We start from the raw sequence: 24,445 nt of genomic DNA, 5'->3' as shown, positions 1-24,445 counted from the left end.
CTCTGTGTAATGGCTGACACCCTGCCTCATTGCTTAGAGAATCTTAAATCGTAACTTCCTGGTCACGTGACCAAACTCAACACCATATCAGGAAGTTCCTGTGTAATCAACACCCCCATACCTGCCATAGGGCAGAACACTCCCCGTCTGGTATCTAGGAGATACCACCATTTATTTTCCTATCTCATAAACAAATGTACAACAAACTTCAACGGGTCAACTTATTTGTCCTTATCTTTGTGAGAGAGAAGTAGCATTGTCTCAGCTATAGGCCTGACGAAAGTTTTTGCGACACCTTGCTTCGCTATCATAACCTCAATCTTTCAAACTTTTCCATCGGCACTGGGAATCGTCTTGAGGATGCGGCCCATTGGCCACTCATTCCGTTTGACTTGGTTGTCCTTCAGTAGGACGAGGTCACCTTCTTGGATGTCTGGTCTGCTTGACTGCCACTTGCTGCGCACTTGAAGTGTCGCAAGGTACTCGTTTTTCCAGCGACGCCAGAACATGTTGGCGAAGCTCTGCACTTATCTCCATTGACGTCTGTAGATGTCTGTAGTGCTGGCCTCCTCGGTGGGTGCTGTGAGCACGTCTGTCTTCTGGGTAAGAAGTGTAGCGGGAGTCAAAATGAATGGTGACTCCGGGTCGGTTGAGACGGGGATCGGGGGTCTTGAGTTAATTATAGCTGAGACCTCGGCCATGAGAGTGGTCAAGACCTCGTGAGAGAGCCGTGTGGACCCGACATCACAGCATGGAGTCAAGAATGCGTCAAGCAATCCCGATCATGCGCTCCCAGGCTCCGCCCATAAGCGACGAGTGAGGAGGATTGAAGATCCATGTGCAGCCCTGGTCACTAAGGTATTTCCCTACAGAATCATCTTCAACATTTTCTGTATTGATCTTAAGCTATTTATATGCTCCGGTGAAATTGTTTCCACAATCAGAATGGAGTTGCTTGGCCGGCCCTCTGATGGCGAAAAATCTCCAGAGTGTATTTTCAAGCTCGAAGAGTCCATGGGCTCGATGACTTCGATGTGCACTGTTCGTGTACTCATACAGGTGAACAGCACTGCCCAATGTTTGCTGTTCGTGAGCCCTCTGGTGTATCAGGAGATGACTTTTCACGGTCCGAACACGTCGATCCCTACAGAGGTGAAGGGAGGTTCCATACTGAGTTGATCAGCTGGGAGGTCTGTCATTTTCTGTTCTTCCTGTTTTCCACGTAGCTTGTGACACCTGATACACTTGTGGATTGTGCTGGTGATGCACCTCTGCTCCAACGTTCCACAACCCTGCAGATCGGATTGCTCCTTCTGTGAAGTGTTGACCTTGGAGCTTGACCTTCTCGTGGTAGTGGCGCACAAGTAAAATTGCGATGTGGCTCTGGCTTGGGATTATGAGGGGGTTTCGTTCATTCTCATCTAATTTTGCATTCCCTAGCCGACCACTGATCCTGAGCAAGCCGTCTTTGTCCATCCTGGGGTTTAACTTCCTGAGGGAGCTGACCCTTGGAAGCTCTTCCTTGTTGATGGACTTGATCTCACTTGCATAAGCTGCATGTTGCACACAACGGAAGATTAATTTCCTTATTCTGGAAAGCTCATCTTCAGTGCGTGGTACTGTGCAGTGATGCCACCCATTGCAGCTACCAGTGGTGCCTCTCATCGGGCGATGGAAGCAGTCTGTGTTATGCATTAGATGTGCTATCGCTCACATGAGCATCGTCCATTTCGAGAAATGTTCAAACTGGTGTGGACTCAGTGGACTTCTTGGTGGCACATTTGTGACGAAAGTTGTCACTTGAGGACAAATCTCCTTGTCTGACTCAGGCTCTACGAGTCCAAAAGTCTCTTTGGTAGTACATGGGCCACCGTCACGTCGTAAGAGGAACGCTGGACCCGTCGGCCAGATGGTATGCTTCAGCAGAGATGCAGGGACGGACCTAGTTGCGAGATCTGCTGGATTCTGTTCAGTTGGAATGTAATTCCATTGCTCTGGCTGCTTCGATCTCCTGATGCGTTCCACTCTGTTGCTGATGTAGGTGTAGGACCCTCTGGTTTGGTTTTTTATATAGCCTAGTACAACCTTGCTGTCCGTGTAGAACTTGACCGCATCCAGTTTAATGTCCAATTCGTCTAAGATCAGTTTTGCCACTTCTGTAGCTAGAACGGCTCCACACAGCTCGAGCCTTGGGATGGTGTGTTCTGGTTGTGGGGCCAATTTGGCCTTGCCTAAGATGAACCCAACGTGTTAGATCCCTTCTGCGCTTGTGGTTTTTAGGTAAGCTACGGCTGCTACGGCTGCTACGGCCATCATAGAAGCATCTGCAAACACATGTAACTCCTTACGTTGGGTTACGGAAAGGTCATGTAGGAACGCGGAATCTGTAGCTGCTCAAGCGCCTGTAAGAAATTTCTCCAAGTTTCCCATTCTTGTTGCCTTTCCTCAGGCAACAGGCTATCCCAGTCTTGTATATCAGCACAAATATCCCTGAGTATCCAACGGCCTTAAATGGTGACCAGCGCTAAAAATCCTAGTGGATCATACAGGCTGTTTACCGTCGACAAGATGCCACGTCGAGTGTAAGGCTTCTCTCCAATTGATGCTCGGAATGTGAATGTGTCCGCTTTCAGGTCCCAACTCAGTCCAAGGCTGCGTTGGATTTTGTGGTGTGTCGACATTAAGGTCCAAGTCTTTCAAGTCCTTTGAACGAAGGTCTGAAGGAAACTCTTTAATCACTTCTGCGTTGCTGGACGCTATCTTGTGAAGTCTCAGGTTAGCAGTAGCTAATATTCCTTGCATCCTTTGGAGCAGATTGATGGCTTCTGAGGCCATGGGCATTGATTTGAGTGCATCGTCAACGTAGAAATGTAGCTCTACAAATCGCTTGGCGTCTTCCCCAAATTCCCCGTTTTCCTGCTTGCGCGGTCCTCCTAAGTCCATAGGTGGCTACCGCTGGGGATGGGCTGTTGCCAAAGACATGCACCTTCATTCTGTATTCAACAATTCGATCACCAATGTTGTTATTGCGGTACCACATAATCTGAGAATTTCTGTTGTCTTCTCAAACAATGAAGCAGTGGAACATTTGTTGAATGTCGGCTGTTACAGGGATTGACTCTTTTCTGAAACGGATGAGTAATCCTAGGAGACTGTTGGTCAAGTCTGGTCCGGTGAGCATTACGTTGTTCAAGGAAACGCCCTTAAATTGAGAACTGGAATCGAACACCACTCTGATCTGATCTGGCTTCTTCGGGTGATAAACACCAAAGATTGGTAAGTACCAGCATTCCTCTCCTTCTTCTAGAGGAGGGGCTGCTTCAGCATGACCACTGTCAAATATGTTTTTCATGAAGGATACAAAATTAGTTTTCATCTCTGGTTTCTTGTCCAAGGTACGGCGCAATGAGTTGAGCCGTGAGAGGGCTTGTTCTCTATTGTTGGGTAACCGGCATCTGGGATTATGAAATGGCAGAGGGGCAACCCAGCTGTTTGACTTATCTTGGAAGAACTCTCTGTCAATTATTTTCAATAATTCTTTATCCTCTAGCGATGGAGCAGGTTTGTCGTCGTCCTTCGTTGTCACGAACACCGTATGTTCAACATCATCTTCTTGTGTTTCCAGCATGGAGGTTTTTTCGTAAGTCCGCATGGTACAGCCTTGACTTCTCTCTGCCTGTTCCTCTTTCATCGTGAAGTGGTTGGCGCACGGCTTGAAACGCGACGTGCGTCCATTCGTGAGCACACTTGTTCTGAATGTGCTAATGCGGTCTGGTTTGTGTGTTCCATTGAGACAGACATCACCTATGATGACCCATTCAAGGTCAAGTCTCTGGGCAGAGGCAGCGTCTTGAGGTCCATTCCGTTGATCGCGAACCTTGTGCACTCTCAGCATGTCCCTGCCAAGCAGAAGTAAAATCTGTGCCCCATGATCCAATGGCAGGATGAACTCTGCTATGGGCTTCAGATGTGGGTGGTGACGTGCGACTTCGGGCGTGGGAATCTCGCTCCTGTCGTCCGGTATCTCATTATCTCATTGCACTCTATCACCGTAGGAAGGGCTAGCTTCATGGTGCTAGCCATGGTTTCCACCATGAGGCCTCTCGCTCTTCTTCCTGCTGTCTCCATCAGTCCTGACCATGTTCTGAGCGTGTATGGAAAGGAATTCCCACATACGCTTAGCTGATCAAAGAACTCTGACCTTGCCAAAGACTTGTTGCTTTGATCGTCCATTATGGCGTACATCTTTACTGCCCTTTCAGGATGTCCTTTGGGATACACTTGGACGAGGCATATCTTTGAGCAAGATTTTCCTTTGAAGCCTTCTCCACAGTTGTCTTGTGCATTTGGTTGTGACTGACGAAGTGAGTGCGGCGGTCTCGCCTTGCTCCCCGCTGTGCTCTGCTTCGGGATCGGAAGCCTTAGTGCCACCAGGTTTGGAGTAAAATGTGTGCAGAGCAGTTGCGTGTTTGTCGCTGCCACATTCCTCGCACTTGATACCTGCCTTGCAATTCCTTGCAAGGTGGTTTGTAGAAGCACAGCATTTGAAGCACACTCCAAAATATTTCAGCATGTTCTTCCACTCTTCCAGTGGCTGCCTCCTGAACTCACAGCATTTCTGGAGGGAGTGAAGTTCATCATGCAATGAACATTGCTTTTCTGGATCTTCTATCTTCTTCTTTGTGATGGTTGCCTGGACAAAGTTTGCGAATATCGTAGGAGAGACCTCAGTCTTGTGTACGGAGATTGGCACTCTCGCTGTTCCTCGACTCACCGTTGCTCTTTCAATTTTTGGGAGATCTGGACTGGAGAGCCCCGTGGTGCCAAACATGAAACTTGGGTCATTTCTGGTCCTAGCCAGGTTGCAGATAAACTTTGAGAAAAAAGAGAATGGGGGGAATGCAACCTGATGCTCTGACTTGTATCTTGAACTCTCTGTTATCCATTTTTCCTGCACGTCGAATGGAAATTTCTATACAAGGTGTTCAAAACAATGAGACCTGGTAAGTAGGTGTCAGCCTGGGCTGATTCAAGCTCCATCAGAAGATCTCCAAGTTCTCGTAATCTTTTATTGTCTCGACCAGAGATTTTTGGAAAATTCTGCAACTTTTTGAAGAGAGCTTTCTCAATGGTTTCTGGGCTACCATAGCATTCCTAGAGCCTCTCCCACACCGCATGCAGGCTTGAGGCAGGGTCGTCTATGTTTGCCAACCGTATCCTCTTTGCGTACTCTGCAGATTTGTTTCCTAACCATTTCACCAACAGGTCGAGTTCTTTACTTGCAGAGATGTGTATAATCAACACCCCCATACCTGCCATGGGGCAGAACAGACATTTTTTCAAGAAATAAGACAACACATTTTCTATTTGCTAACCTTTAAATTATTTTGCTCTTAAAGATACATTTTCACGTTGAGGAAAATCAATGTGATTGAGTAATTTCGTTCTGACAACATATCTGCTTTCATGCTGCTCCCAAATCTCGTTCATAACTCAGTTGCTGCTTGAACGTGGATATTTTCATAAACGTACTCAAGCTAATTTGACAAATGGCATACTTTCCAGGCCCTTGAAGGAGCCATGCAGCTGGCGAGCGGGCGGAGCAAGTTTGAGGAACTGTGCATCCCCATGTGCGTCATTCCCGCCACCATCAGCAACAACGTGCCCGGCACGGACTTCTCCATCGGCACAGACACGGCCCTCAATGCTATCGTGGAGGTGGGGGCCTGCGGAGAGAGACAGGGAAACGAGTGAAGGGGTGGAACGCTGTATCCAGGAGAGCCTCACCGAGTCGCAAACTATTTTTATTACACGCTTTTTATTAACTCACTCTGTTGTATCCTCAAATCTTGTAACTAAATTTTTACCCACTTCCCAATGTGGTATCGACTGCAAACTTGGTATACTTATGTCATATTGATGATATTATATCATTAAAAATAAACATATTTTTAAACATTATTTTTTATATATTATGTTTCGGCTTGGGTCTAATTGTTCACGCTCAACTGCCGTTGGCTGTAAATCACCACGGTCCCTTACGTTATGGCAAGCTTCGGGGCCACTTCCTGGAGTTGTGGAGTTCTTCCATTACTAGTACGGTACATTTCATTAAAGCGTGTTTAAAAATAAAAGTGTTTTTAAATAGTGCTTATTAGGACAGTCTTCAATTTGGATGTTTGCCAAGTATCTTTTTTTATGAGTATTACAAGGAAACGAGACTGAACCAAAGCATACGAGGCTATAATATTTAAAGGTCTGCACAAGTTCACTTGCTTGTTTTGCCTTCTGCTAGCCGTCTCATAGCTCAGCAAGCTGGGAGTTTGACAAATCTGCACGAGTTACCAACTACTGTCCTCAGCAGTCCACCACCACATTTGGCTCAAGAGAAATCAACGTGTCCCTATGGTTAAACAAGGTGCATGTACATTTGCAAACAACTAGCTGCCTTGTGCCAATGGAGGACATTTTACATTCTTGTTCTAGAGAACAGTCTCCCAATAGAATGGCCACTGGTGAGTTTCCACTAAGTGGTGCATCTTCACCAGTGCAACAGTGAGATAGGAGGGCCAAGAAAGGTAAACACATGTAGTCCTTGAATAGGGCAAAGAGCTTTTTATTGGATTCAATCAAAAAGTGTTAAAGTTGACTTGTACATCACCCCAAATGTGGATGTAGTGCTGCATTTCTGGGATGTCTAATGGTGTATAGAGTCTTAGCAGTTGCTGTTTGATAATCACATTGGCTTTGCTCAAGAGAGGAACTTGCATTTCTTGAAGTATGTATTATGTTGAACTTTTTTTGCACTGTTCATAGCCAACCACACTAATCGAAGTTGCGGGGGGAAGGTAAACAAACTAAACACAAAAATCAGTGAAAAGAAATGAGCATAATTAAAAGTGCATAACTTCAGTGACTTCCTATTATCAGAAAGGCTACATTAGCAGAGGCATTGTGCAAATCCAAGAGAAGTTCCTTTGGGTTACATGAATAAGAGGCTGCTTAGGCTTGAGATGTTTCAGCTCAATTCACAACAGGTACAATGGGATGGGGCACCCCGAGGGTTAACATGGCCGCTGAGTTTCTCGTTTCGTGCGTGTGACCGCCCTGCTGGGAGCAGACGTGCGACCGCATCAAGCAGTCAGCGAGCGGCACCAAGCACCGTGTGTTCATCATCGAGACGATGGGTGGCTACTGCGGGTACCTGGCCACCATGAGCGGCCTGGCTGCTGGAGCGGACGCCGCCTACATCTACGAGGAGCCCTTCAGCATCCGAGACCTGCAGGTGTGCGGTGCAGCTTCGCTGCTATGTGTGTGTTTCCCATTGAAAGGAGTTTGACTGGGGGATTTCACAGGAGGCCCTGGTTGCTGGAGCAGAGGGCACATGGCGGGGAGTCAGTTGACGCATGTGTGTATGTAGTGGGGAGCGGTATGGTAGCGGTTAGCACACTGTGCTATGAACCCGGTGACCCAAGTGAAATTTTCTGCTCACATCCAACACCAGTGACGATTATCTGAACCGGTCCTGGGGCCTCCCCTAGGTCGTTTCAGCCTCAAAGGGGTACCTGGTGCAGTGTGTAAAGCTCGCCACTGGGGAGATAAAGGCGGTCGGGCATGGTGCTGGCCACCCACCCCCTTGCGTACCGTGCTGGCCTTCATAGGTGATCGCTAACAGCACTTGCTCCAAAAGTCTGTTACGGCTATGAGGGGATCTTTGTCTTATCTTGTATGTCGTCTGGAGTGAGCCTTAGATCTTCACATGGCCTCAAAGTACATCTTGCCTGGCACAAGAACTGTGGTGATGTCACTGCCACTTAGTGGTAAATGGCGACTGTTGTTCTTGTGGAATGGTGGTGCAGTGATTAGCACACTCCACTGTGAACTGAAAACTGCACTTATGGTTGATCACAATATTATTTTTGACAGATTGCAGAGATGGGTCGGCCTCTCCAGTACAGTTGCAAATTGGTATAAGAGCTATTTGACCAGCAGAGAGCAATTCATTTCCATAGGTGATCTGTCGTCCTCAAAGACAGAAATTACGTGTCGTGTTCCACATGGCTCCATTCTGGGACCTGTTTTATTCAGTCTCTATATGCTACCACTAGGCGATATCATCAGGAAACGTGAGATTGATTTTCATTGCTATGCCTACAATACGCAACTATACATTTCGGTATCTCCGAATGATGTAAGCCGCATCGATACCCTTATGAAGGGCATTGATGATATTAAAATGTGGATGGCACTGAATTTCCTGGCAGTTAACAAAGACAAAATCGAGGTCCTGGTAATTGGAGCAAAAGCCCAAAGAGATAAACTGCTCACAAATGTTTGCTCGCTGACAGAAAATGGCAAACTGCAGGTTAAAAACCTAGGTGTTTTGTTTGGTCAGGATTTTAACTTTGAAGCCCACATCAAATATATCACCAAAACGGCATTTTATCATCTTACAAATATAGTTAACTACTGAGAAACTCATTAATACTTTTATTACCAGCAGACTTGACTACAGCAATGCTCTCTTTTCCGGTCTTCCGAAAAAGGCAATGTGTCATCTACAACTTATTCAGAATGCAGCAGCACAGGTGGTCACAGAAACCAGGAAGAGCTCCCATGTAACACCTATTTTACGTTCTTTACACTGGCTGCCAGTCAGTCATCGGATTAATTGTAAAATTCTGTTATGGGTTTTTAAATCGTTGAATGGTTTGGCACCAGCAGATATGAACCAACAAGATCCCTCAGATTCTCCGGTTCCGGTCTTTTAGTCATCCCAAGGGCCAGGACCAAAACTCATGGAGAAGCGGCCTTTAGTGTGTATAGTCCTCGCCTGTGGAACAGTTTGCCAGGGGATCTGAGGGCTTCGCAATCATTAAGAAGTTTTAAGTTAAATCTTAAAACTCACCTTTTTAAACTTGCTTTTACTTAAGATTATTTTATAGTGTTATATTTTTATATGCCTTCAACAGTAATTTATTATAATGTTCTTTTGTTTTGTATGGAATTTGCTTTTATTCTTGTGATTTAGTCAATTAACAATGTTTTTCTTTTTTAATCTGTACAACACTTTGAATGGCATCCTTTTGCACGAAATAGTGCTATAGAAATAAAGACTTGATTGATTGATGAACTCGGTCACATGGCTTCGATACCCGGCCATTGCTAACATCAGTCGTGAGTGATATCTGGGGAATCTGTGTCTTGGTTTTGTATGATTGGGCCAATGGGTAATATCTGTCTGCGTGTTCCATGGCACATGTTGGATTTTTGCGAGTGCTGTTGAATCTCACTTAAGTGTGTCTTCGAAGCCAGTACCGGGTGTTTTCTGTGCCTTTGTCTGCAGATGAATGTGGAGCATCTGACGGAGAAGATGAAAGGGAACATTCACCGTGGGCTTGTAATTCGGTGAGATCCGCTTTGCCTTCAGTGTTGTCATTTACATTAAGGAATCATCACTGTAAGGGAATCAAGTAGCGGTAATGAAGACCAAGAGGTAATTGTAGCCATTGCTTTTTATCTCGCTACACCTTGCAGTCCTTCTTTCAACTGTTGCATGATTTACGTACATTTCTTTATTATAAGGCTACCTTTTAATTCCCTGGTTATCAAACTTTTGCAATCGTTCTCTTATTTGTACATCTGCATTCTATTCCTGTCCTCAAATGGCTTCCTCTGTTTTGTCACAAAATCCTTAGCACCCCCTCCACATTACATATGCCCAAAGGCCAGAAACAAACGTCTTCTCTCGTTGCTTTGTCAAGTTCCGGCTCTTGAACCTACACAATAAAATACACTACTCCCGCCTTCTTTCCGAATGAGTGTTAAATATGATAATAGAAGCGCCGTGTGCCGTTTGCTGTCTGAATATCCAACCAGAAACGAGAACTGCAACCCCAACTACACGACAGATTTCATCTACCACCTGTACTCGGCTGAGGGGAAAGGGGTGTTTGACTGCCGGAAGAATGTGCTGGGACACATGCAGCAGGTGAAGCACACACACATGGACAATGATGCTCATTGTAACCACTCCCCCTCAGTTATTATGATAACCTTTGGGACCCGGTGGCTTGTGTAAACAAAAAACATAAATGATTTGTGGAGAGACATATATATGAAAAGCACAAATTATTTGTGTTATTTATGTTTTCCACCATGACGCTAGTGATTATTTTGTGTTATATATCAGAAACTTTGGATCACCCAAAATAAGCTACACAGCTGTTTGGTTATATTCTGCTAAAATAAGCATGAAGGCAGCCCTGAGCCAATGGTGGAAATTCCTCATTCCCATGATGGGGGTGAGTTTATCCATAGAACAACCACTGTTGATTTCTCCAAGAATTGGTACTTGTTTTATCGACTCCAGAAAGATGGATGGGAAGGATCAATGCAACACCAGGATTAGAACTCAAAACTTTCCGATTGCGAGCCATTTGCTATACCGCTGAGCCACCTAACCAGTGAATTATACTACAAAATACATTAATATATGGGTTCGGGTATTTGTTTGATCACATACAAAGAGTCAACGTGTGTTCGTGGCTCATATACGTTGGTGGCACCAGATGGCACTCTGCCCTATAAAGGTTGTTCACTGAAAATCAGCCAACATTAAAATAATAGAGAGTAGGGTATATAACAAAGCAGTACATCATTTGTAATGATTAAGTCCACAAGTGGGGATAGTGTTACAATCAAATGAAATTACCATTAAATATTTACTTCATATTTAAAAGCCTCACTGTTTCAAAACTTTCCTTGGGATGTTTGGTTATTTCCATTATCATGACTGTTTTTCAACTTGGGAGAAACTGCCATTCCTGGATACGAAATCCATGCATACAAAGGGATACATTCAAAAGTCCACACCAAAGGGGGTTATAACTCCACTTGTTTTACGGCCATCACCAAACGACCTCATAGCCCAGTTGGTTGGGAGTTTAACGGCACAGATGACATTTGTGAGGTTCACCAACCCAACCTCCAAAAGTTTCTGACAGGGGTGCATCACCATGCCAGCTGGTGTTTGTAAAGGGCCATTAAAGCTACCTTCCTGTTGTTTCCACTGCTGTGTGTTTGTGCTGGCAGGGCGGCTGTCCCTCCCCATTTGACAGGAACTTCGGCACCAAGATTGCTGCCAAGGGTGTGCAGTGGGTCTCCAAGAAGCTCCAGGAGTGCTACAGGCAAGGTGCGTCTCCTGACGTTTCCTTGTGGCAAGCAGCTCACAGTTGTGCTGGCATCAGGGGTTAAGCCAGAGCTGAAGGAGCGCCACCCCTCCTATTGCATAGCCCGCTGCCTGTGCACGCTCCACCCTCTCCACAGCCATACTTGGAAATCGGTTTGCTTATGAAGCAGAAATGTAAGTCGACTTCAGATTCAACTAATATCTGTCTTCTGTTTATATGTGTCGCTCTCCCGCTGTTTCTGTCTGAGATTAGCGAAATGAACAGAGAAGCGGTGGGATGTTTTTGCATTCTCATTGGCCAGAGTGTTATGTCCGGGATTAAAATGTGTGACCCTACTCTGAGCTAGTGGTGGAAATTACACATTCCTGTATCTGGGGCCAGTATCTGCATAGGATGACCACTGGGCTTTGTTCTAATGTATGAGTTGTGGTTTCCTCATTAGTTCTTAGATAAACATCTATCACTTGGCCATGTAAGGTCGACTAGCCAATCTCGTTTACTTATACACTTCGGGCTTTTTGGTTCTGAGATCACATTTTTCAATGTTTGAGAATTTCTGTGGCAGCAGAAGCTCAGGCGCAGGCACATGTATATAGATTGTGTTCTTAGTTTTACTCATTTCCATACGAAGGGAACAAGATGTGCTAACATGCAATGTATGCACTGACCCGTCTATAAACTAAGTAGTCACATTGCCACTGCCCAATTGGAGGCAATATCTCATAAAGCCCATGGTTTTGGCAGCAGCATGGGGTTGTATTTTATTGCAGTTACACATTGCAGGGGTTGCATGATAAGATTGTGTAAAATGATATGTAGCATGTGTTTGTGAAGGCACTAAGTAGGTGGGGGGGGGGTCTCTTACATATTTGAGCACAGGATGTATCTACCAATTTGTATGCACAGTTGTATATGACTTTTCTAGTTTCGTGGTCTTGCAAATCAAATGCCCTATATTGTAGATGTTTTGTTTTCTGGTCACGTGACTAAATGTGGTTGATCTAAAACATTTCTGCTGTGAGTAAAAGAAACAAGCCAGAGTGCCACTGCACTCAAATGGACTTTGGGCAGAGACCGGTTCTTGAAAGGACAACCATAGTTGATCTCCCAGAAAGAGGTTCCCTTTTCTGTTTTTTACTCCAGAGCAATGAAGGACTGAGTGGGCCTTTGATTATAATTTAAACGCTTGGACTTTTCATTATGAGTTGAATGTTCTGCTATTGAACCACCTGATCACATAAATCTTTGAAACACATGGAGAACCACATAATTTCTTCAAACGCTGCTTTGCTCTGAACAAGGACCATTGACTGAAACGTCAGTGTATTTATATATGTTGCTGTTATAAGGATGTGTTAATATATGAACACGTTTTTTTTCTCTCCCATAATGCCTTTATGAACTTAAACTATTTTATGTCGAAACTCAAATTATTACACGAAATATTTTGTGTTGATTGTGTCACACACGTTTTCTCATTGTTTTGCAGAAAATCTGATCTCGGTGCTTTTGTTGAGCAGAACTTGTATTTACAAGTATGGTTGTGAAATGTGGAATGGGTGTTTGTGGCAATGGGGGAGGGGAGGAGGAAGGATAAAGGTGCACTCAAGTGGAAGGGAAATTCCAGGCAGCTCCTAATTTGCATTGGTGAAGATAACATCTTTACGATGCCACTTGCTGCTGAGCGAACGTTGAGCAATGAGCCAATTATGGAAACTTAGTGGAATGTTTTGCAATTTGCAGAAACTTAAACCCATTTCTTTGTGTATGTAGGTAGATTTGTGTAAGCTTACTTGTAGTGTTGCCAAGAAGATGCACTCTCAAAAGGCCATGTGGCCGATTGGTTATGTAACAAATAATTAATCAAAGTCTTGAAACATAGTGAAGTGTAGGGCGCCAGGATGGCGAGATGTTAACTACTTCGCCTGGTATCAAGGAGGTAGTGGGTTCGAGCTCGACCCTGACACGCATATATTTTGAGTTTGCATGTTCTCCCCGTGGTGGTGTGGATTTTTCTCCAGGTCTTCTGGTTTTTCCCTCCACATTTAGAATCGACACGCATTTAGAATATTAGGCTGCTCTAAATTTCCACGTGATGAGCCACTTTGTTGAGCTTTCATTTGTGGCCAGGTCGCATCTGAAAAAGAGCTATATAGCTCCCACTGTTGCTGAATGATTGTTTTATGTCGTGCTTATAGATTAGTATGTCAGTGTGGTGCGTTGAGGTTGTTGCGTGTTGTTCATAGGTTACCCTCAGATGACACCACTATTTGTGTGGTTGTGGTGGGGGGTAAGATGTTGGTGTTCCACATCCCACTGCCCATTTGTTCAGTGTGAAAATAGGACAAGCTTTATTTCAAAGTTCAGTGTCCAGTGGTTAGTTTAAGTGCAGGTGATTACTTATTTTAATATGTGCATTTGTGTAAGCATTTTTGCGAAATTGTTACCCAAAATAATACCAACTTTTTTTCAGCTGCCCTTTAACTTAGCTTGAGTGTCTGGGCAGTCTGTCATCATAAAGATTATATTAGTGGCAATGCAAATTTATAGTTGTCTGGAATTTACTCTAAAAGTCCCGTTTCTACTCCGTCTCCTTTCCTGAGATCCTACCCACCTTTTAATTCTACATTCTCTTCACTTCCACAGCCCTGAGCCTTGTAGGCCTTTTAGTTAGTATTGTGATGCCATACCTTGCATTATAAACATTTCTATTTCGCACTTCTATTGTCATTTAAACACTCTAGAACTTTTTGACTTAATTTACTCAACTCACATTACACCTGGGCTCTGTTGTTTACTAGAATTGCAGGCCATTGTGAACCTGCCCGCAGGTTTGTTTAGCCCGCATTCACAGGGCAAATCTGGGTCATGCACTTACATCATGGCACTTAACTTGCAACCCAACCTTAGAGATACTGGAGGACATCTTATCTAGTGCTCCAGTAGAACATTTTCTGGTTAATAAAATAAATCACCTTGTATCCACACCTACAAAAACAATATGTATTTAGCATGATCTAAATGAAAAGGCTTCAGCTTATTGGCATAGTGGCTTTCCATTGGTAAATCAGCATCGTTTGCTTGAATGCGTTAACTCTGGACTAGTTTTCATTGTTCTGGGGGCACATTCGTAGTAAGGCATGCTGAACAACATTGCTGGTTTTACAAGGTGTTTATTGGCAAGTGCCTTATTCTTACAGCATGGGCCTTCAGTGCAAAACCAAAACATTGTCTAAAAAGTCTACAGATGTTAATGGAAGGTGATTTGTTGCATTTGTTGCTCGTGATATAGTGCAGCTGAGTGGTTTTTGCAAAACCCTTTCCCTGCAGTCCACTGTAAACAAACTATGTAAATAGTTTTTTTTTGTCCTTTGGGGGTGTCAGTCTTTGATAACTGAGCATCATGAGGGATCTTTATGACTGCGTTTGATTTGTAAAAATGTTTACTTTTGTCTTTGATTGAACAGAGATCCTCTAATTTTGGAGTCCTGGGACAGGAGTGAACAATTCCATATTAACATAAGCGGCTTTCAGTGTTGACATTTATGAGGGACGGAGCAGAGTAGCAAGCATTGTGTAAACGCTTCACTCGTTTGAGAAAAAGGGCATTTATTCAGCCCTATTATTAGTGGCGTGTTTAACTGGGCAGTATTTGGGATTACAACTTTAATTGCCTTTAACTGTTGAAGGAAAATGTAATTTGTGCTGTCAGTGTCACTTCATGGGATGAAAACAATTCCTTCTCAGAGCTTTTTACAATGAGCCAGTTCATAATCTTGTTTCAGTAGAACAGTAGATGCAGGGCTCTCGTGTGCCCTGAAAAGTGTGCGTTAATCCTCGGGAAATTAGAAATGCAACATGCAAATGCTATTGAAAAGCCACATTTTACATGGTGACTTTTTTTTGCAGTCATCGGTGACCATCAACAACATTGGACTTGAGAAATAAGGGACTTGCGAGCAGCTGACAGCCAGATATTAACCTGTTTAGTGTTCTGACATGAGGGTTATGAGCTGTTGAGCCACGTGTCCACCTACGCGTTTGTGTGTGTGTGCGCGCGCGTGCTTTTATTATATTTGGTTGAGGTCGATGTCTTGCTCGTTTCACTCAACACGTCCAACACTTGAGGTGCAGTAGGGGGCGCTCCTTCCCAGCATCTGAACCAATGTTTTACAACATCCGTACAGCGCACATAGGAAGAAGCGCTAAGATCACTGTAAAGGCCCAGATCATGAAGAGTACTGGGGGGAACCAAGTTTCCGTCAATATTTCACAGAGTGCTTTATTCATGTACGCATGTAGAACTTCTTTTGCACCGTACGTAGCCAACTGTGCTAATCTAAGGCACGGGGGAAGGACAACAATGGTCACAAAACCTCAAGCTTCAATAATTATTGCACTTGGCAAGCATCAACCGAAGGCACATTACATTGCCATGTCACCCTTGCATGAGGCAATATTTCACGAGCCTCAATGGGTTTCATTCATCCTCTGGTTATATAAAGGAGACCAACTTAGCATTTTGGACTGCAGTCAGAAAATAATGTGCTGTGAAACGCATTAACCATTATCACATGATACTATTTGCAGTAAAGAGGGAAATAACTATAAATATTATTTAACTTAATTTGTTAGTCACAAGGTATCATGTCTGTAATGATGCAGTGTTGTATAAGCAAAATATGACTGTGCTTTGAACTGTCTGGCATCATCGCCCGCTGTTTATACAATAATACATTCAAGGAATAGAGCAATACTATCTTTTCATAATCACGAGACTAGTTTTAAATCTTTGATTGGCATATTCATCATTTCCTCCAACACTTTGCTCAGAATTATTTCACTGTGGTGAGAGTGAAAAACATTGTCAAATAGTCATTTTTTATTTAAACTCCAATTTACCCTTTTTCATTCTCGCATGCAAATCGTGCCAGAACCACTCGCCGTGTTTCGTTGTGTACTTGTGTGGTAAACCACCACCTCTCAGCTAAATGCCACTTTCCAAAATGGCACCAGCAACATATTTGGCGTCAACAAATGAGAAATGCATCGGGTGCCAGTGCTGACCCTTGAAGAGCTGTCATTTGTGCCACAATCCATTACCTTTGTAGTAAACCTTTGTAGGTAATATTGCTTCCCATGTTTTTACATCTTTCCTAATCATGTGCATTCATTATGTTTGAGAGCGCTTCTGTGCGGCGTTTCATCATGAGCACAGGACCGCATAATTTTATTCTCTTATCTCCAACTTTCATCATGGGGTGCGCTGTCATTTAAAAGAGCACGTGCATTTTTAGTTTTGCCAGGTGCTGCATTGAGGCTGTGAAGGAAGAACCCTACATTACCAGCCTTTACTTACGAGTAAGATGTCACAGTTTAACGCTGAGGAAGTGTTAATTTTCTGGTTGACTTTCCACACTATGGGGCACAAGTTTGTTAACTCTATGTAGTACCATTATTCTCTGAAGGTGTAAGGCCAGTCAACCCATATTATTTCCCTTTATCCTTACACGAGTCAGTCTGGTTACAATTAGACCACTTGTCAATAATTGTTCTTTTTTGTAGGCCTATAAGCTTATACACACAATTAATTTAATTATATACAGTATATATATTAATAATTACAAAGACGTGTACAGAAGGAAGGAAACCGTTTGCAAAACAGGTTTGCGTGGCAAATTAGTGCAAGTAAACAATATCCTCTATCAAGGAAAGCCTCACTAGTTCTCAATCATATATTTCATGGAGTGTTCTACATTGTTGTGTTTAGCCACTTCAATGAGAGTGATTGCATGTGGGAGGAAACCAAAAAACAAAATCTACACAGAGTTGTCGGGAACCCACTTGCCATACAAGTCACCTGGCCACCTTGCAGACAAGCAGGTTGAAAGAGTATCGCAGCACAAGATGATCTCTGCATGATCTATTGATTACACGTAGTGCACATGTATTGTTAATGTATGATTGCAGTGGAATTCAATTTCAATTAAAATCAGTGGTCAAAGGGCCTAGACTTCCCTTGGTGTCTGTAGCAGTAGTGTGCAGAAGTATGTGTCTGCAGTACCAGGAGGGTGGAGCACACACTTTGCCTTGGGCCTTTACTTAAAATGCTGGCGTGGCTGAGTGATTTTTAAATTACTGGGTTTTTTTCACGGCCTTTTTAAAGTTTTCCCATCTGCAATTTATAAAGAATTCCCCCAGTAATAAGTTAACCTTAATTAAAAATCCTTCGGCCACGAAACCCTTAGGGTGGCCTAGTTTACAAGGATGCATGCTGCCCCAGTGCTGCCCCAAACAACACATCTGGCATTTAATTTTACCGTAACATTAGCAATAAGGTGCAATTACAAATGATGCAAAAACAACATGTGGGCAGATTGTAGCCACAAATGTACATTAAGATATTGTCTTGAAGCCGATGGGTGCTATGTAGTGAGTATTAATTGGATTGTAATAACCCAGAGAAAACCAATGCTTACAAAGGGACAGCACTTAAAACACTGTACACATGGTTGCCTCACCGCCTGTATAGCCCGCCTGACTACACAAGGTAGTCTCTCTTATAAGTGCTAACCAAGCTGAAACCTCGGTGGCTATCTAGATCTGGAAAATTTGGGCCAATTTAGGTAGATGTTTTCCAATAGATTAAGTAACTCTCATATGCTGTAACTTTTGAAGCTGCCTTTGTAAAAATTATTTGGAAGCCACTGGAGCTATGTACTTTTAAATCGAGATTGAAAACTAATTTCTTTAGAACCGGTTTTTGTGTTTAGTTTGTTGTCCTTCCCCCGCACCTCCGATTAGCACAGCTGGCTATGTATGATGCGATAGACGTTCAACATACATACGTATAAAATGTGCATATTATTGGGGATGGAGCAAAGGAGCAACTCCTCACATCATTCTCGGAATCTTCGATGCCAATTTCAGTGATGGCCATTTTACTCGCAGTCCCAAACGCAAGGTTTGGGGAGTAATAAAAGCTGCCTCAAGCTCGATCGTGTTTGCGACCAGCCAGATTTTTACAGTATCAAAGCACAAATGTTCGTCTGGATGCTGCATATTCTTATTTAAATGTCAGCTAATAAAATTTTCCTTCACATCAGACCTAGCCGTAATAATCATTATAATGTAACGTCTCATTATAAAAGCAGACCCGGGTTAAACTGTAGTTAAATGGGAGCTGGCTGTTTCTGCAATGGAATTCTTATTCTCTATTGATCAGCTGCAGTGTGGTCTGGTGGGTGGATCTTATGCGTGTTTCTGATGTGACGGGATGCAGTGTGCGAGTCACATTTTTAGGGTAGTAACAGTGTTTTCTACACTTCAAACACAAATAAAAAGTGGTTGTTATATGATCAGATCAGAGTGTCCCGATACTTATAGAACTGTTGGTGGTACTCATCTCCATTGGTGGTCTTGAGTTAATTTTGAAAATTCCACATTGCTATGGCTGTATTCTGTTGACCATCGAAAGGTGTAATCTCTCCACAAAGTGCTCATTTCACTAAGGAGTAATGATGATGAGCAAGAACATCAAGTTAACATCTCTTGGCCTTAAGCCAGTTGTAGACATTCCACATTCTCATTTCCTGGCATCTCCATGGTCTGCTTCCTACAAAGTGGTTATCATTTTATTGAGCACTTAGAGATAATGCTGCTGAGTTTTACCCCCTTGAAGAATTGGAAGTCACAAGCTTCCAATTGTTAGTCTAGTATTCTGACCACAGCACCACCTGTTCAGAAATTGTAGCATTGGTTTTCTATTTTTAGAAAATACCCAATATAGTCTAAATTCGGATGTATTTTTCAGGAGAGTCCTGCTCATGACAGATTTCTACGTTTGTCTAGCATTCCTTGATAGTTTGCTGATGACCAAATCACTCTGTATGTACTTGATATCAGATCTCAGATGCTAAGCAGGGACAGACTTGGCTGGGAGATTTCCTAGGAATATCAGGAATTGTGGTAGAGTTTTGCTGTGAACTAGGCAGAAGGTGGCAATAAAGCAATGGATTCTTGAAACTGTCATTGTGCAGATTTGAATGTTACCTTCTTATATGTATGGGGATTCTCTGGGTAATCTTCTGACATGCCAATCATTCATTAATGGAATTGCCCAAAACATTCAATTGTCGAAGCCTCCTGAAAAAGAGTCTTCACCGAGTGAGGTTTTCCAAGATAAGGGAAATGCATTATTATTTATTAACATTTACTCATGATGACTCATTCCTGGGTCATTGGCGCTATATAGGAGTGAATACCACCACCCCACGCACTGTATATGGCGATAACTCATCAAGCAAACAGACAGGGGCAATGCTGTACAGAGAGGATATGCTTCACATGTGCATGTGCTAGAGTCTGGGCTTCACAGCTCTGAATAGTTTGAGGAAACCTTTTGTTATGACATGTCTCATTCTCAGATTTGCATCTGGGGGAAAGAAAAAAAACAGTTAATGGAGCCCCACTGATGCCTATCTGCTATGGACCATAACTAACTGATTGTTCAAATCCCATCACTTGCCACCAGTGGTTAACAACATTAAATGAAGGAAACATTGACATTTTCTAAAAAGAAAACCAAAGTCTGGTAAAACCACATTATGCGACCTTACACGAACATCTAAATGCTCCCTTTCCCAACTACACTCTGGCATATCCTCATTCCATTGGGGCCACAAAATTGCAGACAAAGAAACACTCACTTAAGCGAAAGCCAGAGGTGGGGCTAGCACGACCAGACTTTTACAAATTTTGCTTTGCAATGGGAGTTCCACACGATCGATGGTTAGCTATTATCAGAACTCAGAGCACATGGTAAAATTTGGAGGAAGCCTCTGTATCCTCATGGAGCCGAGCAGGAAATAGGATTCTCCATCGCAAAGATAAACACCACGGACTGAAACCCCTCTGGATCAGTTTAACACGTATGCTTTCGCGACCAATACTCTCTGGACCATATACGGTACAATCTGGATGTGGAGAAATCTCCAAAAGCTAATCATACTCTCCCTGATGCCAACACATAAATACAGAAAATAGGAGACCTCATTTACACATGGATTTATGAAGACATTTCAAAAACTATTAGACCGAAACAATATCTCCCATCAACACTTCGACAAATACCTTCATATCAGGAGCGCACTGAACAAGTATGAGAAAAACATCAAACCACACGCAACATCTCTCAATGCAATAGCTGCACAGCAGCCCAGGCCCTACTAATAGGGCCTGGGTTAGATGGAATAAGCCTGATAATTGTTTTTTTACCCTTCTATCTGGCAACAAAACTGACACCTTTTTTACAAGGAGTCATGTTTGCATAAACCACAAGACCTGCAGTCATAATGCAAACAAAAAAACATAACTCTGTATGCACTGTCCTTGAAGTTGATTGGTCCATACCCGAGACAGCTTTCCTCTAAGGAAAGCTGTCTCGGGTGTGGACCAATCAATGCATACAGAGTTATGTTTTTTGTTTGCATTATGACTGCAGGTATTGTGGTCTATGCAACCATGACTCCTTGTAAAAAAGGTGTCAGTTTTGTTGCCAGATAGAAGGGTAAAAAAACAATTATCATATTTTTTACTGGCAAATGAGGTTCCAATGGTGGAATAAGCCTCTTAGACCAAACACAGAAGAAACGTTTCTAAATACAATAACCCCATCCTCACTACGAAGAACACACTGGAATGACATCTGGAGAAGAACGTATCCACCCCTCCGCTTCATACAATTTCATGTTTACATGGATCATATCGCACTGTGCAGAAGAGAGAGACATTTGACCAAAACGCACTGGTCCTGTCTAGACATTCAGGAATGTAATTCGTGAATAATACAAATAATAAAATATTTCAACCGAATCAATACTACCTCACTCTCACCCACCACAGAAATATGCCTGAAACCACCACAATGACTAAATTTGCAGCAAAACATCATCCCCCAAATCGTTAGCATCACTACCCAAGATACAATCCCACACACCTGGAAATTCCACGAGTCAACCCTTCACTCACCGGGCCAAGACGCTGTTGTAACACAAGTAACCGGAGAAACAACAGACGGGCACTCGCTCTCCCCCTCACGCAGACTCCCAACAATCCCCCTTCTCACCCCCATCTTCCCCCCTTCCCCTCCCCTCAATAGCTTAAATGAACCACAATACCTTGCTGATTTCGTCAAGGAGCATAAACCATCACGCAAACTTCTGTAATCCTTGCAGTAGCTTTTGGCTCGCCACAGATTGAAAACTCCTTCTTGTGTTGTTTGTTGTCCTTCCTGCGTACCTCTGATTATCACATTTGGTTACGTACGGTGTGAACGAAGTTTAACAATAATAAATATATAATAAAAAAGAAGGGATACAAAATTTGTCCATTCAATGAACGCTGAAGGCAGATGCCAACCTCGCAAACACGGTGCGGTGTACGAGCGTTGTATTGTTTTTGCTTCTATGTTGATGTTTGGCAAGTAACATTTTTTTAAACCTGCAGTATGCTACTGCTGCCAATGGTGTGCTGGTCCAAGAGGGAACCGACTGGTTTCATAAACTGAGTTACAATTTCTTGAGAGCTGTGCAGAACACATGTTAGCGTTATATAGGGCGTTATATAATCGAGGCACGGAAGGAGATGGCTTGATATCAGTACTGGGGCCAATATTTGATATGATTAACACTGGAATGGAATGGGCTTTACATCGCGTGTTTATCCACTATTTGTGGTGTATTACACTTGGTGTTGGGAAGGTTACTTTTTAAAAGTAATTGGTCTCTGATTATAATTATGTATTACTCTCGGTTTTTAAAGTCTTGCAAAACTTATTAATTTGGTATTTTCAAGCATTACATGATTTAAAGGTTAAATTTGAAGTATGCTCAGTGGGGCATCTGAATTCTATTGGAGCCCGAAGTCATTCGTATTGCTTACCCAGAAAAGCCCCACTGAGCCTCAATACCCTTTTTTTGGAGAATCCTGCCAAGTTGATTTGCAGTCGGAGTTGGCTATTGATATGTGTTTCTCAATTAAGTATTTTACAAGGCTTTTTTAAATTTGGCAAATGTTGAGTGATGCCAGCATTCAATGGCCTACTGTTCATGAAATGGCAACCTGGGATCGTTAACACCCGCTGTGAAGCAGACGTATTTTGGGGTTAATACTTCTGCAGTATTAACCACGGTGGTCTGTTGGATTCCAACCGTGATGCGAACCCCTGCCACATGCAACTACTGGGTTATTTCAACTGCCCACACATTTCAATGGTGGTTGCAACTCTGACATTACCCAAAATGATACTCGTACTGTGTAGGGCTTTGTTGGGTGATCTGTAATGCCATCGACTGTGGCTGTCCTTGCATTTATCCACTCTGCAGAAATGAATAATGAGTTTTAAAACAGTGAAGTAACCATGGAAAGTAATCAACTCTTCCTTGGTGAGTAATGAGAATCTGATTATACATTGAAATGGAAGAAATCACAACGATTATCTATACTTGCCTTTGCAAATCTGATTACTTGCAACAAAGCAAATAAATCACCTCTTGAGTTTGAGTTTATTTCATTTGTTACACGGATGATCCTGTTTAGCTAGTTGCCCGGATATTTTACAAGGAAGATCCGTGGTGCGTGAGCATAGCAGCAGCAACAAAAACGAAGACAAAAACATGAACATTGCACACAACGAGTCCTTCCTTAATATTGCACAACTAATAAACGAGTTAGTCGATGGTCGTAAGCAAATCACATGCGAATAAAAAAACCCTGCAAGTATAGAATGACAGCAAGAAGTGCAAAGAGAAAGGTAGTTACATGTGCAAGTAAGTTCTATATTGTAATCTAAGTGACATAAACACATACAAATTGCAAAAAAACCCAGTGCAATGATGTGGGAGCAATGGGCACCAGAATAAAGTTTGTACAGGGGCAAGTATGCTCTGTGTTTTGTTCTAACAGGGACATAAAGAGGGGGAGTGAAGGGAGAGAACCAAGCTCTAGATGAGTGACAAGGGGACAGTATTCCATAAACGTGGAAATACTTTTTTTTACCAGACAAGGTTTTTGTAAATTTTGGAAAACCTTAAATAGTTGTTCAGCTCTTGTTGTTATAAGCTCTTGTTAGCTGATCTTTCTCCTAAATCAGCAGTTGTCCTGCTGTATCGGTTTCGCCTGATGACGGTCGCTTGTGTTGCGATCGAAACGTCGTGATTTATTTTATTCTATTTCTACCTACGTGACTTTACCGAAAGAACCAAAGAGTATGAATTCCTGCAGTCACGAAAGCTTCAAATCAAAAATAGTTGTTCAGCTCAGCTGATTGCTGATGAGCCCATTGAGGGCAAAACTGATCCGGAGTTTTCACTTTTAAACAAATCCCTTTGATAAACAGGTCTGGAAGTCCACCTGAAATATATTTTTTATTGTCATGCTTACTTTAGAATGGAAGGATATTTACTAAATGTTTCGCCCACAATGCTCAACTCGAGCGCTCGCTGTAGCTTTGATTACCGTGCCGTGTTACTCAGAAAGACTGGTGTAGCAATCAAAAATCAGTTTGAAATTTCCATGTTTTAATTTTGTTATTCTTTAAATGTCTGATTAGCTTTCGAGCGTAAAAAAATGTATACACGGTGTGAATGGAATTTTGTGATCATATTTTCGTGTGCATATGCTGCTTATTTTCACCGTCAACAGACGCGGGTTGACTGGAGTGGCGGTGCATCGTTTTGAGTGGGTTTATGTGAACGCACACACGCCTACACACAGCAAGCAGACGCGCGCACCTGCAGTCACGCAGACGTGTGTGTGTGTAGGCATGTGAACATGCCGTATCTTACACGTGCATAGACGGGCGACCCCCTTACCCTGACGATTACATGTGTAAAGAAGTTCCTTGGTGACATCCATTTTCAGAAGGAGGAGAGCTTAATTTCATATGCTCGCTCGGCCCCATCCCTATCGGAAAGTGCACCCTTCCCCTCCCACTTAATTATAACATGTGTACCCTTGAATAATGCTTCAATCTTGATTTGAAGCTTTTGTGACAGCAGGAATCCATACTCTTTGGTTCTTTCTATCTACATGACTTTACCGAAAGAACCAAAGAGTATGAATAATGCTTGTACAGTCTTGTACAAGCATTATGTTGTGATTGAGGGTATGTTTTTTTATCTCATCTTTTTGTCTAATTTTACCATCTCATCTGTATTGTTTGTCAGTTTTTCTGTGTTGTTTGTTGGGCAGGT

General features: G+C 42.9%; 1 protein-coding gene across 1 annotated transcript in view; it reads left to right on the top strand.

The window, feature by feature from the left end:
* Nucleotides 1-24,445, top strand: part of LOC144933955 (ATP-dependent 6-phosphofructokinase, platelet type-like) — a 78,032-nt gene that overhangs the window by 32,178 nt on the left and 21,409 nt on the right. Inside the window, exons 16-20 of the mRNA XM_078859318.1 lie at nucleotides 5,566-5,718; nucleotides 7,121-7,285; nucleotides 9,347-9,408; nucleotides 9,880-9,991; nucleotides 11,095-11,194. Coding sequence (XP_078715444.1) covers nucleotides 5,566-5,718; nucleotides 7,121-7,285; nucleotides 9,347-9,408; nucleotides 9,880-9,991; nucleotides 11,095-11,194 — 592 coding nt within the window. The remainder of the gene's footprint in view (nucleotides 1-5,565; nucleotides 5,719-7,120; nucleotides 7,286-9,346; nucleotides 9,409-9,879; nucleotides 9,992-11,094; nucleotides 11,195-24,445) is intronic.

This window comes from Lampetra fluviatilis, chromosome 1, assembly GCF_964198595.1.
Source record: "Lampetra fluviatilis chromosome 1, kcLamFluv1.1, whole genome shotgun sequence".
Taxonomy (NCBI): domain Eukaryota; kingdom Metazoa; phylum Chordata; class Hyperoartia; order Petromyzontiformes; family Petromyzontidae; genus Lampetra; species Lampetra fluviatilis.
This window is presented reverse-complemented; position numbering and strand designations above follow the sequence as displayed.